Raw genomic sequence first — 16,441 nt, 5'->3', positions numbered from 1 at the left:
GCGTGAGAAGAGAATGTGAGAAAATGTGTGTTTTTTGTGAGTTCAAGGACATAAACTGTGGCTTCATTAGAAGCACTTCCTCGCCTCTTATCATTTAACGGCCTCCTGCAGCTTAGTGCGGACAAGGGATGAAATTTTAGCAGCACAAAGGAATCAATAGCAGTTACGTGCATTCTAATAGCAGGCCGGTAGCTCCTGAATATAATTTACACATACTTAATTGTATTCACAATACAAACCTTACTAACAAAATCATTGTTTATTCTCCTCATGCGTTACCGCAGCAAGTTTATCTGCATTTTTATAACATCCAATTTAGGTAACAAACCACCCTCAATCAATCCTGGCAGGGACTTTGCACTTGCATTTTCAAAAAGATTTTCCATTCCCTGGTAAATCAGGTTTTGTTAAAAGTCATTTGCTTCTGTTCAATTTGCGACACAACACAAAGTGTGTGTGTGTGTGTGTGTGTGTGGGGGGGGGGGGGGGGTGCTGGCTCCTCTAATCTTTATTGTAATTAATTATATTCATGATGAGAAGACTGTTATGTTAATGAGTCTCACTATAATCAAGAATGATTTAACAAGATAGGAACAGATACCCAACCTAGTGACCCTTAGGTGTGATTGTGAGTGTGGAGGGTTTGTGTCTGCTCTGCCCTGCCGACAACCCTAAAGAGTCTGAGTGGTATGAAAAGCAGATGGATGGATTTTTTTTTTTCCCCTCATTCTCTTCTTTCTTTCCAACAAATCCCCAATTTCCAATTGTTTTGAAATTGTCCTCTCCCCAATACTGTTTTTCATTTGTTTGATTGTCCTGTACAATAAGCATAAAACACCCCTATAAATGCAGACGTTGCTCCTGGTGATACTTAAAAATAATAATAATAATAATAAAAAAAATCTTAACCTTCCAATGTGTTTGGAAGCTACAATGAGAGAGAAAATTTATTGGGAGGCTTAGGAGTAGTCTAAAGTAGAATACAGTAATACACATTGATGAGTGGGCCTAATGTGAGCATGGATGGTCAGATGTCTGACCATGATCATAAGGCATTATTTTAAGGCATTATTTTATGGGGTGGGGTATATTGGTAAATTAGTCAATGTTTAGCCTGTTCAGTGTTTACAGGCATAAATCCTGATGAACAGAGGTCAAGCCAAGTCAAACTGACAACATTATTTGTCATAATAATAGCATAAATACAGTATCCAGACTGCCCAAAAATGGTGGCATTTTGCTCCATATTTTGCAGACTTTATTACTATTATTGAGTATTTTTTGTTCCTAACCAACTTCTGCTCCACACTTCAGCCCATTTATCAGTAATTTAGTGAAAATGAGTGGAGAGAATATTTACAAGTCGACTTAGAGTGCATCTTTCCACACTGTAAATCGCAGACTTAATTATGTTAGGATTTTGTGAGATCAAAAAGGAACCAACATGTAATGAGCTTGGACAAGACTTATGGGCATCTAATCAATCTGGTGGTACCAGTCAAAGGTTTGGATATACAGTACAATAGTACTTCCTCGTGCTATCACACTTTATAATTATTGTCACTGGTGAAATGGTCTGATTGGGACTATCGTATGACCAACATTATTTACTCTTACATTCAGTACTCCATGATGAACACTGAAAAACTCAAAAGGCAGATATGAAATGACCATAATACTACAAAAGCTGGCGTTAAAAATCCTTACACTGATTCAAGGTTTGGTACAGGTAGAAGTCGGAAAGATGTGATGCAGTCAATGATCCAGCTGGAAGGGGCAGACCACACTTTGCCCCTTCGAACCACTGTGGGCCTGTGAGGACCCTGGTGGTCAAAGATGATGTACTGGGTGCAGAGGGCCTGGTCTGATCCCGGCAAAGCGTGGTAGGCAGCAGCACTGAGGGTTTGGGTCACATCACTGTCGTGTTTGGGCCGCCGATTCAGGAGTTGACCCCCTCCATCGCGGAGCAGCTTGGCCAGCTCATCTTTTCTGTGCGACTTAAAGGAGCCCAAGAGGAAGAAGAAACAGCCGTCGAACAGCGGTGGGAGCTGCAAGCGGCACATAATGAGAAAGAAGAAATAGTTCCAAGTGCTTGCTTTTGTGAAGAGATTTTTAAAACTGCCTTTTTTTTTATTTTATTTTTTTTTTTACATGCACATTTACGGCGCTTCTGAAAATTTTACTCATTTATTAATCATAATCAAAACAGGCAGGATTTGTTTAAGCCAGTGCAAAGGATTATTGGAGCCAAATGGAAGACAAACATTGTATTATGACTATGCAATCATAATATGAGCATAAATAGAAATGTATATATAAGGATACTGTCCATTTATGCTGGTAACGTTCACAATTTTTTTTTAACATTTACTAGTGTTACAAAAAAAAAAAACCCAAAAAAACGACATTAATCTCATAATTGTTAACAGTTGTCTCAAAACAGATGTGTACAATGAAAGTCCTTTTTGTTTCTAGTACCCAAACAAATGCCTTCTGTTTCAAAACAATTCAGATTGGTTCGGGTCATCAATACTTATGCAACGCGTGTCTGTGTCTCATTTACCAAGCTGCATCGGTTGATGCGACTGCGTTGGGGGCCTTCGCCTGCTTCGTGCTCGTTTTCTGGCACCTGCTTTCCAGCCTGCAGACATGCCTCAACCCCTAGCACCAACGAGAAATCAAAGCCGCCACTAATTATATTGACTTGAAAGAGCGGGACGACTAAGCTAATGTTTATGAGTTGGAAGTCTTCAAGTGGTGCCAAATGGCGCTTGCTTGACAAAAATAAGCCAACAGCATGATCAAGTTAATGACGCAGCCCTTTTTTTAAGTACCAGGCTTCAGCAAATTTTCAAAATTTGTCTCCCGAGAGTGAAATTATACCTTTGTAACAGCCAGCTTCCTGTTATTTAAGCTACATAAAAGCATGAGCCATAATTCACTTTGCTCTGTTAGTACGTGTTAAGAGGACTGCAATCCGTTTCATTCACAATCTGGAACGAACATGCAACTGTATCATGTGCGATGAGATATAAGTTGTGCAACACTTTTAAAATCTCATGATTGGTAAAGGTGCTGCATTTTCATAGCTAAAATAATCCTACTTACTCGCCTCAATAATGACTTAAAACTAAGTTCACCATTTTAGTTGGCCGCTACCTGTCAAGTAATGGGATAGTAAGAGAATAAAGTGCAGTATTCAAGAACACCTCAGCTGAAACACAGAGAACGCATTGAAATATGTTGGGTTCCCCCTGACGTTACCTTTGTGTTATAGGAATCTGAGTCAGCACAGTAAAGCGAGTAGAACTACTTTAGCTAAGAAAATGCAATACATTTTCACAACCATTTCCAATCATGAGCTATCAAGAGCCTCTCTGAGCAAATCCCCAATGCACGTGATGTCAGTTAAAACTTATTTTCATATCGTGCATGTGAATGAGCATATGCCTCACACTTTCATTTAAGCACAAGTCTAACAGGCTCCAGCAGACACACTGTTTATTGCTCCAGATAATGGTCCTAAGTGCTCCGCAGTAATTAGCATTTAAGCTAATTACTGTTACCAACCCTGAATGCAGAATTGTGACACATCTAAGGAACGATTACTTCTCTCACCCTTAATTCAAACTATTTTGTAAGTGTGGTTGTTTATTATATTGTACGCTGATTCTAATGAGGAATTTATTAGTAATGCCTCAAATAATTTAGTTCATTTATTTTCCTACACCACTTAAAAAGTCATCACTACTGCACTTATTATTCGTATAATCCAGGGGTGTGTATCTCTCCAATAAAAGACGATTCAATACGTAGCTCGATTGTTAATATGTTACGATTTGGTTTGGTGAAATCAAAACTGATTACACCCCTACTATAGCGACATACAATTTTAACATTTTTGATGCAAAGCATATTGCATATCGTTGCTGTCCTGTGAAAAACACGTATGTCCAATTTTGGAAACATTTTTAATTTTCATGGTAATGCAATGTCTGTAACACGGAAACACCATTCAGGTAAAAATAAGCGACGATATATAGCCATACTATTGGGTAATGGAGAATGTACCTAAAGTGGCCAATAAAGGTAGCTTATAAAAAGCGACTTGGATGTGTGGAGACCAACTGATAGTAATAAATTGACATGAATAACAGAGCAGGAAAATTGGAAGATTCAAGGATGGAAAGGAGATGGCTAGATGGACAGATTAACAGAGCTCGAGGCGGGGCCAACAGCTTGTCTGGCTTTTTCTGAAACTTACAAAAACAGACATAACGACTGAGAAAATACAAGAAGCTGTGTTATTAGCATTGTCTGTATGGCTCAGACAGAGAAGAGAGGCAGCACAAACTGTCTCCAAGGTTGTTCAACAGCTCTGTTTGCTTCTTGCTGACCTACGAGTTTCAGAACATAACACAGTTTTATACTGGCAAAGTAGTGGATGGCAAGAATATTTGTTCTAGAAATTGAGAGCATTAATTTATCGAGAATTGTGACAGCTTTCAACGGAAATATATTTGGAGGTGTTGCTATGGAATCAAAGAGGCACACCAGGGCTTGGCCTGGTTGACAGCAGTAGCATACAAAGACAGGTGGCAATGACAGCTCCTCTGCCTTATGTGAGCCAAGACGCGCGCAATGGACAAAAACAGATAGCATGTCACTGTGACTGTCATGGGGGAGACGAGCTGTGTCGGGTGCTCAGACGGTGGGAATGAGAAATAGCTGGTTTTTTTCCCTTTCCTCCTGGCACATCGTATCGCATAAAAGTGACACATTAAGATAGGAATTGCAGCTCAAAATGAGTCACTTGTGGGGAATAATACAAGTGGGCTGGCCATGCTACTCTATAGAGACATGGTCAAGAAATGAAACGGTTGGATACAGAATTCAAGATTGATGCCATGACAGAGAGATTCAGCATGTGTTTTTTTTTTTTTTTTGTAATGTAATGATGCCATGGTTACTGGACAATTTGGTGAAGGTAACCTCTGAAAAGGTACAAAAAAGAAGAATTTTTGCCAGGACACTCTTGTCCGATGTAGCAGTCAGACAAGTTATTTAGACAGGAACAAGCACAATGTACCTGAAAATTACCTAAAAATTGCTCGTAGAAAAGTCAAAGGAAAAACAATATATATATATATATATATATATATATATATATATATATATATATATATTTTTTTTTTTTTTTTTTTTTTTTTAATTCCTGAAATGGCTCTGAAGTTGGCAACAGACTTTTTTTTTTTAAACGGTGAAATTGAAGCATGATTACATTTCTAATCACACTCCTCAGACAATCAAGAGAGAATTATTGTCAGTGAATTGTTTGTAAAACTCCAGTTTTGGACCTCTTTCCTAGCTATTAAAATAGTCAGAAAAAGGCTTTAGCCCACATTATATGCAGCATTGCCACTATGTAGGTGGCCACACACTTTTGACAAAAGACCAACCAGGGCTTGTCGTGGAGATGAAGTCGAGGTGGGCATTTCATCAAATCATGGTGGGATGTGTTCATTTCTCCATAAATACATTCTTTTCTAATTTGACTTCACAATCTGAGAGATTGTTTTTGCAAATTTAACAGTGTCTCCCTGCATATAACATACACTAACACCAATTTGAAGTTCCGGCACGGAAATGATCATGGCCATCAAAATAGCAATGGGGAGCTACTCAACGTGATAATACTTTACTTACAGCTGTATTTGACAATCCAGCAGCCTGCAAGAAGTCCAAGGAGAGTGGAGTAAGTGCTCGGCATCGGTCCTTCTGGCACCACAACGTGACTCACTGGGAGACAATTAAAATACCATGTTAGTATAGCCCAATGTTACCAACAGGGTGGATTCTGTTTCTACACTGAGTTGGAGAATGTCAATGTTAAAAGTAGAACTGTCCTGCATAAGAATTCACACATTAAAAAACACCTCCGAAATAATACATTACTTTATTATAATTAGTAATTTTCTTAAAAGTTACCCTATTTTTCTAACACATCATTTTTTGCCTTCTTATGTACAAAGTACTTTGTATAAGCTACCACTTCTCTTCAGAAACCTTGCATCTTGTGATTGTTTTGGAATTCTCTCACTCTGAATGATTTACAAGACTGCCTGAAGCCAATCAGAAAATGTGATTAGAGGGCAGTCCAAATTTTAACTCAAGCTTATTGCTTGTACTTCTCACATCAGTGATGCTGATAGCGAAGCCCAACCAATTATACCTGGAGGGCAAAACCTATTGCATGCTGCACTTGTGTTGTAGCCTTCCAATTTGAGTAAAAATCCTTTGCTGCAATCACTTACTTACTTTTTTGAGCGACATGTTAAAAGTAGACCTCCAAAGGTTTAATGTGGACAAATTTCTGTATCACTTGCTTTCTGCATTTCTCACAGCCGCTACAATGAGATGAAGGAAGTAGACGTAACAACACTTAAATTACTCCCGACCTGAACCGACAGCGTAAACCACTAACTTTGCAGTACATGCAAGAAATCTTTTCCTGAACTGTGTTTGAAACTCTATTAATGGCAATAAATTAAGAACCACAGTGATCACCAGTGAGCAATTTTACAGGCAATCATTTTTATGTACTGGCAACTATACAGTAGCTGCTCATAAACAATATTTAAACCCAAAGGGGAGCAGTTCAGTTTGAGTATCTCAAAATATTTGAAAGATTTGATTTGTTAGCGGTAATGTGTCTGGCTTGCTTCTCCAAATTAAGTTTTACAAGCCCTGTTAAATCCCTTATTTTCTTTCTCCTTCTGTTGGAAAAAATGAAACCAAAAGCCTGTTTGCGTTTAATGGAAGCAGTTTTTAAAATGCACCAATGAGTTTCCACAGACCATACATGTAAAATACATGCTACACAATATCGCTTTGTAGAAGCTGTAATGAACTATATTCATAGCCCCAAGCCTGAAAACCGTTTTGATGAGCACAGAAAACCTTTTATCTTCCAGTGTAAATGTGAGTGAAACTCTGTGCACATCGACTGCAATATTTGTCTGAAGGGGACACAAATAAAAATCAGTTTTCAGTCTTCAAGACAAAGACACTACCTGAAGAAGTAAAGCAGTCTGTTATCCTTCCATCCAAAAGCCGGCTCAGCTTGGCAAACTGATGCTGGTCTGTTAGCGACAGCTTGCTCGACAGAAACAAAACGATTTCTTCTTGCTTCACACAACTACCCACCTACGTGAGGACAAACAGTTTGGAGTTTAGACTTCTAACAAGATACAGCTTTCACTGGAAGAAAAAAAACAAACAAAATGTAGACATACTGCAGAGAGACTGGCTGGGCTGTTCATAGATGTGCTGGCATTTTGGGCTTCCCCAGACGCTTCCCGGAAGACCTCCAGCATCTCCTGACTTACAGCGTAGTCTGCAGGCCGCTTGCCGTGACGATTACTACGAAGAAGATTATTGAAACTGTAATGACCATTCATGGACCACATGGCGCATACATAATTAGAAGATTTGCTACGACTAAGACAATCTACAAACCAGAGTGCTGAGGCCAGTCATACGTTAAACTAAATTAAGCAAGGTTCATGGTTGTTTAAGAGACTTAAAAGCTTCTGAAGAATAAGCTTGTCTTCTGAGAGGATAAAAAACTCTCACACTCCGTTTTTTTTTGTTTTTTTTTAACAGTAGCTGTGATCGGTATTTTGGACCACAGAGCATATATGCACTTGGCTGAGGCCACAATATGTACAAATAAGGTTTGACTACAGCTGCAGTTTTTCTCCAGTCCACTTTGTTGGAATCGAATGTCTTATCAATACATGTCTACTCAGAAGGCAGGGGTTATCTGAGGATGATAGAGTAGGTAATACGAACCATAACAACAACAAAAATACAATGGGAGGACCAAAAACAGCTGATTGTCTTTGAAAAATTGGGCATCAGCAAAGATAACACCTGGGGGACAATTAATAGGTCCACCTGCTCATAAAATCTTTAATTTGGGTTCTTACCTCTTGCAAATTTTACAAATACACACCCACACAAACCGATTTATGCAGCTGCACATGGAGAAAAAAAAGACTGAGGAAGGCAGTCGAGAACAATCTTCCATAAGCTATTGCTCCAAAATACAAGAGAGGAAGCCATAAGTGGTTCTATAGCAGCACTTGTCAAAGTCAGGGGAGGAAATTGTAGCAGTTGCACCAAATCCATCACGAAAAAAAATGGGAGAGCCCATCTCGTTGATTTAGCCTATGAAAGAGACACTTAAGACAATGTACATCTGTAATGGAACAGATTTCAGATGGCGCAACTGAAAATACCAAATGCGAACAATCATTTCTATTTTAAGACTGCTTCATGAAGATGAACTTAACGCATACCCATTTGGCCCTTTGACATGACTGCACAGAAGCTCAGTGAACGTCTGCAGTAACATATTTACAAAACCCAAAGCTGCATGCCAAAGCTTCCATTAGAGATTGCATTGGCAGATGTCTTGAATTGCCTCTTCTGACTGCATGTGTGTGCTACAAGAGGCCGTGGAAAGGGCATAGATTGTATTTATCTTGCTCGAACATGGACTCATTTGGTGCATTTTCGTTTTTATACAGACAAGCTACAGAACAGAAAATGAAGGACCCAGAAATGGAGTCCCATCAAAGCGATGAGACAAATAAATTGCCAGTGAGATGACAGCAGACGACGGGTGCACATTGATTTTACAGAACGCTTGGAAGGAACACAGCTCGTACTGCTTAACTAGTACAGTCGACCGATAGGGACATCTTAAAAAAATGCTGATAAAATTCTCACTCATTTCCTGCACATTTGCTGAAAAACTCATCTGTTATGCATTGTGAGCTTAGGCCAAAGCCATGTCGAACATTTTGCTTTGGCAACATTTTGTGGCAAAGGAACAATAGCCGGGTTTACATGGAGACTTGTTTGTCATTCGGAATGCAATCACTCCGAATGAAGCTCTCTGGTCACCTGTTTAATGTAACGTGATCTATTCAGATCAGCCGTGGGACACGCGGAGATCGATGTAATCATCACATGATCTACCAAAATTATTTAGCACAGTATTCCCGATTGTTTTAACACTATTATTAAAGTAGAATCTTGATGAAAACAAGTTACCAGTACTTTAAAACAAGTCGCCGCGTCACAGACGAGTGTGGCCATTCCGATTGAACTGTTTACATGAAGCCCGTTTGGATTGGCAAAAGAAATATACCACCCCTGTGAATCCAAATTCGGATTTGGCCTTTTTTATTCCGATTGGGGGTGTTTATGTGGAGCATTTTCATTACGATGGGTAATTCTGATCCTTTCTAATCGGGATACATGGCTCCATCTAAACCCGGCTACTGTTGACGTTAGGTGAGGAACTTCACTGAGTCAAGTAATTTCCTTGTCTAATAGGCAAAAAGCCACCATGATGTGGCATCTATATGCAATTACAAACCTTTTGTGGTGGGCATCAGTTACTTTTCACAACAGAGCTTGGTCCCTATCTGTGAAAAGCGTGGTTTCACTCTATATATATTTATATTGCCTTTTTACTGGAACCAGCCTCGTGCAGGAAAGTCCTGAGTTTCGAGAGCAGGAAATGGCCTTTTTCTTCACAGGGAAAATTGCCTGCCAGTGACTCGTGTTTACATTGTGATAATGCCTTTATCCTGTACCTGTAGAAGCACAAGATTGCCAGTATAACAGAAACAAAAACAGAACTCACAGCTTATTCTGCGAGGCTCCAAACTGTAGCAGCAATTTGACAATGGCTATGTGCCCGTTTCGCACAGCATCATGAAGTGGAGAGTCATTTTCGTAGCCAGGAGTGTTCAACAGGGCCCCCCTCGATAACAGCGCCTCCACTACTACAAGATGGCCCAGGTTACATGCTTCATGCTGAAATAAAGAATCATAAGGTATGCTCTTTTGAGTCTTCAATCAACCAACAGACTGTCTAGAAAATATTTGGAAGGGTTATTATGATAATCTATGTTCAATACAGAAAACATTTTAAAAGATTATTTTTGCAGATTAATATTCCAAACATGTAACCTTTAGCTAAGGATGTTAGCTACAGTCGAAATGAAACTGCACACACATGAGCAGATGTACGCAATCTATAAGGATACATATACTTGTCGCATGTCAAGTCTGAGAGCAAATAGACTTCCAGTCAGTCAGAAAAGCAAAAACTGCCAACACATTGGTAGCAATGTAGTACGTTCGTAACAAATTGCCAAAATGTAACCACGGCTTTAAGACGAGCATCCTGACAGGATATAGCAGTGCGAAGAGCTACTATAAGAAAGTGGAAATGATTGAATTTTTACAGCTCAAGAAACCGCCTGATTGATTGCACCTCTTTCGGTTATAGGCAAAGGAGACAGCTGCAGAAAAGCTTTCACTCGAACACTCGTGAGGTCTCCCTAAGTGGGCTGGAGAAGCAAGACTGGGGATGGTCACATCTAGTACATGGCTACAGTCTAGATATTGCCTTGGGGCGCCAGACAAATTGTAAATACATACTGACGTACTTTTCATTTACTAGAAGTAGACTGAAAAGGGTGAGTGCGGTATGCCTGCATATAAGTAATTCTATGCAGGTTATTGTTCTTACCAGAGGTGTCCATCCGGCGTTATCCTTCAGGTTGGGGTCAGCTCCCTGGTCCAGCAGTCCATTGACACCCTCGACATCCCCCTGCAAAACACCAATGAGAATTAATAAACCAACATTGTAAACCTGCTGGAGAAATTTAAAAAGTGCAACTCCGCCGGGACACCAATGTGGCATGCATAAAGAACGCTGTAGTGCTCGTCAGCAAGCAAGCTGTGTGAAACAACAGGACAAACATGAGGAATAGAATTCCATTTCTACCCATAAAAAACAGGAAGACCAGTCAGTTGGAAGTTCTGCCAGCCTGCATATCATTGAGAAAGTTACATAAAAGCTTCCACGCAATGCTGAAGGAGCCAAGTGAATAACAAGCTCTAACGCAACTTTCATCACAAAGGCCTTGCATCGAGATTCCGTTGTTGAAAACCATTTTTTTTTCATGCTATGTTGGCAACTTTGAAATCTCGAACGTGCAATCGCTACAGTCTACAGTAAGACAAAAACAAAACCTTACCAAGGACTCAGCAGAGTGAGAAGCATAGCTGAGACAATTTTTTGGGTAATAATGGGGGCTTTTTTGTTAGTGATTCAAATGTTTTTAGCATTCTTTTTAAAGGTATTTTACTGTTAAGTATTTTATAGTACAAGAAGGATTGTACTAGTGGTATGGACATTCAGTGGATATTGACAAATACACAGCCCTGCTCAAATGTCAGGTTTTTATGACATAAATAAAATTAGAATAAAATAAATGATTTCACAAATTTGAGTTGTAAATTTTGTTTGTAATGTCACTGCTGTAGTTGTCAACTTGGTGACTGTCTTCACTGTGTTCCATGATACATTGAATGCCTTGGAAATTATTTTGTAGCCATAGACAACAACATCTCCCTGATGCTGTGGAAGCTCTTTGCAAACAATGGCTTGTGCTGTAGGATGTGACTAGAAAAATCAGGAAAAGCCGACTAGAACAACTGAACTTCATTTAGAGTTAAATAGGCAATTTAAATGGTGTCAGATGTGTGTGCGTTGACTCCGGTTCGACATGAGTTTGAACGTGATTGGTTAATTCTGAACACAGAAGTGTGCACATAGGGTGTGCACGCTTGTGCAACCATCTATCTCCGTTATTTTTACTCCCTTTCTAAAATATTTCATCTTTCAGTCAAAAAAAAAAAAAAAAAAAAAAACGGAAAGCCTACCTTTATAGCAGCTAAATGCAGCAAGGTTTCTCCTCTGTGGTTCTTCTTCATGATTGCTGGGCTCCCTGGGTTTGAGTGTCCCATAGCACGAGAAGAGGGAGATTTTCTAATCGGCGTACTAGGAACAGAGAGACTCTCTCCTCCATCTTTTTGGGGGGTCTTTTTATACCTCATGTTGGGCAAAGACGGAGAATTAATGGCAGTAGGAGACGAGTCACCCAATGACTTTCGACAACAGCCCGAAGACACTGTTGGCCTTTTTGGTGTGGTCTCCAGGGTAACAACATCTCCCTCCAGTCTTGAGCGTTTTGAGGAACGCCGTGGAGACGAAATGTCGTACAATTTTTTAGGGATGGAATCAGAGGCGGGCAGTGTGTCATGGATACTGTCGAATTCATTCTGACTAAGCAGGGTTGGGCTCTTGGGTTCAGCGACACCACCTTCTGTGAGTCCATCTCTCAAGGTGCTACTGTTTGGCACAGGTCCGAGATCATTAATGTAAGATACACCATCAGGGCTAATGAAGGAAACCTTTTTGTTAGAAGTCCTTTCAACTTCGACACCAAGCTGCTCCGATTCCACTAAGGTACTTTGATCCTTGATAATCCTCCATTCCTTGTTTATCGCATCGAGCTTCTTCACCATCTGTTGACTCCGTTTCCTTGAGGCTTTTCGCATTGTTTTCTTTCTGCTGCCAATGTTTTTCTTATTTATCATGTTCTTCCTGTTCTGTTTTTTATTGCTGGACTTTGGAGAAGAGGAGCCAGAATCTTGAGAGGATGAGGTGAAGTTGAAAGCTGTCAAGTCACTGACTTTGGCCGTGGAAGCGCCAGGCTGTGCTTCGGCCGGTTTTTCCAAAGACTTGCTTCCAGGGGTGAAGACTTTTGGATTTTTTTGGACCACACAACGCACTTTACGGCTGCGAGGGCTGAGCCAGATCTTGAAGTTCTTCTTGCGTTTAAAGACGGTGCCCTCGTTTTGTGGCTGCATTACCTCAGAGGAATCTGTGCAATGAGAAATGAGGAAAAACTGTTTAAAATGGTAAAAAAAAATCTTCCCATCTTCTCATTATTGTTTTTTTTATTCAGTTAAGTCCAAGACAGTCTCTGAATCAGAAGGTCAGTCCACGTGATAATTCTTGTCAGACTTTGTAAAACTATCCAAGGTCAACGCTTTACTTACACCCAAAATGTCTTTGCCCCTGAATAAGAACATGTAACATTACAAAAATATGCATTTTCAAGAATTCAAATCACCTGAGAAACTTGAACTTCAGAATGTTTTAATGAGCCCTATCTGCTCAGGAGGAGCTGGATTTGAAGCCAGGTTTGTGGTGGAGCGCACACAAACTGGCATAAACACAGTTTTGCCGTTTCTTAGTGAAAAGAAAGCAAATATTGACTTGTTTAAATGCTAGCCACATAGTCTGTGCACAGACCCTACCATGATTAATTGCATTGCACAATTACAGTCATTAGAAGGATGCTGCGGGAAAGTAAATAAACTGTCCACCCAGTGTCATAATGTAAATGTTTGAGCCTGTCACCAGGACAAAGGAACGGAAGCCAATAATTATTGATTTGAGGAAAGTTTGTTCACAGCTGAGCAACATTTACCTGGTTTTCCATTGGGGTATAACATGGACTCCAAGTCACAGAAGAGCGGGATGATACTGCTGAGCTGCCTGTTGATTTTGATGTCTTTCACCCAGGAAGGGCTGTGACAAACCACACAGCCATCACCTGCCCGTGGGCCTGCACATGACCTATCAAGTTAAATAACATAACATGAACATAACGTACCCAAAAGGTCACAGAAATTCACTTTTGTTTTTCTTTCCAGTACAATACAAACTCAAGAAATACAAATATTTGGATGGAGTATATGAAGAAAAATCTGTATTTCCTTATATAGTTTCCAGATCAGTGTATTTACGCAACTGCTGACAACAGTACCAAGCATTATGTTAAGGCATCTTTGAGAGAATGTCACAGCATTTATGTACCACTCTATGGATGTTAATTTGTAAGCAGAAAATCAGGTGTGCATGCACTATTTGCAAACACACCATCTGCATTCTACTACGTGCACGAGCAACCTGTGTCACCGATCGTTAACTTCCACACACACTCCATCTCATCTTGCAGTCAATTTACATTGGTGGGTAACTGCTTCCACTGTGGCATGTGTAGCTGAGTGCCTTCCATGTAGTTAGCAATATGACGCTGTCAGTAAACCAGCATGCGCACGGTTGCCAAGCGTTGTCAAGTCATTGAGATATCATTTACACCTGCTTTGCAGGGCACTAAGTAATGGGCACATTACCTGCATAGCATATGCTCACATGTTCCGAGACAAACAGGATCCTTCAGTAACTGCGAGCTGGATTAAGAGAGAACAGCAGTTGGGGTTGGTCATTATGTTCACTTTGCTCAATCTTTCAACAGTTCTATTAAATAAACGTCACTGAAGTCACGTCACAAATATCAATGCACACATAAAAAACGTCGTAAAGTTACTCGAAGCTTTGCAAGGTCATCTTACGTTACGTTAGCAACAAACTAAACTTAATTTACCATTTTGAACAAAGTAGCAGACGTCGAAAGTTGGCAAGCGCCTCTTTGGTGTTCTTCCAGTCGTTCGTTTGCGCTACAACAGTTGTATCCATGATTGTAAAGTCAATTTTTCAATATGTGTTGAAAAACTATATTTAAAAAAAAAAAAAATTCGCCCGGTGTTGACAAAACATCAAGAAGCGACTTATTTCCTGGTTACTCACATCTCCCGCCTGTTTGAGTTACGTCACTGTTGGTCACATCGATGACGTATATTCCGGTGTACATCCAAAAAGTTACCCCTCGTATATTCGCGGTTCATAATTGGCCTTTTTTTTTTTTTTTTTTTTTTTTGGAACCTATCCGCAGAAATGTGCTAAAAACTCACCACTGTTACCAGTCTTTATGCAACAGAAGTAGATGCCACAACATGGCTCCAAAGCCGTGTCAAATAGGAAAGTAGTACATTATTGTTAATGAACTTTTGAAATTATAAGAGATTTCACCATGCAGATGCACACTTCGGGTGCATTTCTTGAAAATCAAATAATCTTTAAGCATTTAATTTTTTTGCATAAAGTTTTAAGATGAGTTTGTGTTGAATTTGCGATTTAAACTACTGTATCACAATGGATAGTTCCACCCAAAAAATGTTAGGCGTAGTTGTGCGCTCAGGACCAATTCAGGGGATTTGCTTAAAACTAAACCATCCATCCATCGTCTGATCTGCTTATCCAAAAGCAAAAAATAAAACAACAAATTGTTTATTCGTTGAAAAAATTAATATGTTGCCAAGATATACTGCAGTGCTCAACATTAAAGATTACACTCATCTTTGAAAAGTACAATGTTTTTTGTTTTTTTTTTAATCAATTCCTCACATTTGTGGAAGTATTTTGTAGAATGGTATGCCACTGAAAATGTTTATTTTGAAAGTAATCTAAGCATTTTTAACTCATATTCTGGTATGTACAGTCAACCCCCTGCATGCTCATGGTCTGGCACCTGTGGATTTGCAGTTCAGTTTTTTAAAATAATTTCCTTCTTTTTTTTTTTTTATAGGTTCCCCACACCCCCGTTTTTTTCTCATATAAAACATGATGATATACATATCATTTTTGTATAATTTTTGGGGTTAAAAACAAATGTGCCACCCCCACAAATCAGCCATAGATACAGACAGTGTAGTGTAGGTTTACCCCAAGGCAAATCTAAATGAAAAGGATTGTTCTACATACACTGGCAGGATTCAAAGTAACTGCATTTGAAATTGTTTTATTGAATCATGAAAAAATATATAGCTGAATACATTCAAGACCATAATAAAATGGGCCATAAAATCACACTATATATATTTTTTTAGAACAATCATTCTTGAAGTAAGACATACATTAAGATGAAGATATGCACATTAACAATATAATTTTTATTAGAGTATTTTGTGATTATGGGTATATTTATTGCTATTGAGTGATAATAAAATTAAATAAAACAATTAAAAGATATGTCACGAATAGTATTTCCATACATATCAAGATTACTAGATTAGGTAACCTTTCAAGTAGGATTAAAAAAATCTGAATACGCATCAATAAATATTCATCTGTCCAGGTATGTAAATGCGCAGTATAGAACTGCAACAATTTGGTCGACCTCAAAATAATAATCGCTCTTCATATTGTATGTTAGGAGAGTAAAACATGATTGTCAGGCAAGGAAGAGGTACAGTGAGTCTAACATTAAAGTCTCAAAGTATCTACTTAAGACAAATGCAGAACAATGAGATCATGTTCTCATTTCGCTGCAGAAATAATAGCAGTCAGCATTATGTCCCTCCTTCTTTTATGCAGCCCGGGTCATCATCCTCTCTGTTGTGAGTTGAGATGGCTTTCATGTGAAAATTTCCCATGGCAAAGTTGATGAAGACCTGTGGAGGTTGAACGATAATATTATTCTGATTGTAATATTCTTTGCCTCCTTGAAGTCCTCGGTTTCTCTCCCCGGATCGCCCTTGTTTCTTCTCCTTATGGTATCTTCCAATCCCACAGCTCCAGAGGAGCAGATTGTAGAAA

At 39.2% G+C, this 16,441-nt stretch overlaps 2 protein-coding genes across 4 annotated transcripts in view; both read right to left on the bottom strand.

Moving 5' to 3' along the window:
- Positions 1-1,703: 1,703 nt before the first annotated feature.
- Positions 1,704-14,662, bottom strand: bard1 (BRCA1 associated RING domain 1). Of its 3 annotated transcripts, none has more exons than XM_086050939.1 (11): positions 14,594-14,662; positions 14,140-14,196; positions 13,431-13,579; positions 11,815-12,818; positions 10,616-10,696; positions 9,722-9,894; positions 7,296-7,422; positions 7,074-7,206; positions 5,707-5,799; positions 2,564-2,661; positions 1,704-2,048 (listed from the first exon to the last, which is right to left on the bottom strand). In XM_086050939.1, exons 2-11 carry the CDS (start codon positions 14,148-14,150, stop codon positions 1,704-1,706), a joined length of 2,214 nt encoding a protein of 737 aa, XP_085907065.1. In that variant the 5' UTR covers positions 14,151-14,196; positions 14,594-14,662. The 3 variants fall into 3 exon arrangements, with proteins under 3 accessions (XP_085907065.1, XP_085907064.1, XP_085907066.1); XM_086050938.1 differs by lacking the exon at positions 14,594-14,662 and adding an exon at positions 14,391-14,587; XM_086050940.1 differs by lacking the exons at positions 14,140-14,196; positions 14,594-14,662 and adding an exon at positions 13,971-14,109.
- A 966-nt stretch (positions 14,663-15,628) lies between these two features.
- Positions 15,629-16,441, bottom strand: part of abca12 (ATP-binding cassette, sub-family A (ABC1), member 12) — a 54,226-nt gene continuing 53,413 nt past the window's right edge. Inside the window, exon 71 of the mRNA XM_086050733.1 lies at positions 15,629-16,296. Within this exon, the coding sequence (XP_085906859.1) occupies positions 16,195-16,296 (102 nt within the window). The 3' untranslated portion in view covers positions 15,629-16,194. The remainder of the gene's footprint in view (positions 16,297-16,441) is intronic.

Source organism: Filicampus tigris, chromosome 14 (assembly GCF_054856515.1).
Source record: "Filicampus tigris isolate MCC_2025a chromosome 14, RoL_Ftig_1.0, whole genome shotgun sequence".
Taxonomy (NCBI): Eukaryota; Metazoa; Chordata; class Actinopteri; order Syngnathiformes; family Syngnathidae; genus Filicampus; species Filicampus tigris.
Note: the sequence above shows the minus strand (reverse complement) of the source record. Positions and strands in the feature narration are given on the sequence as shown.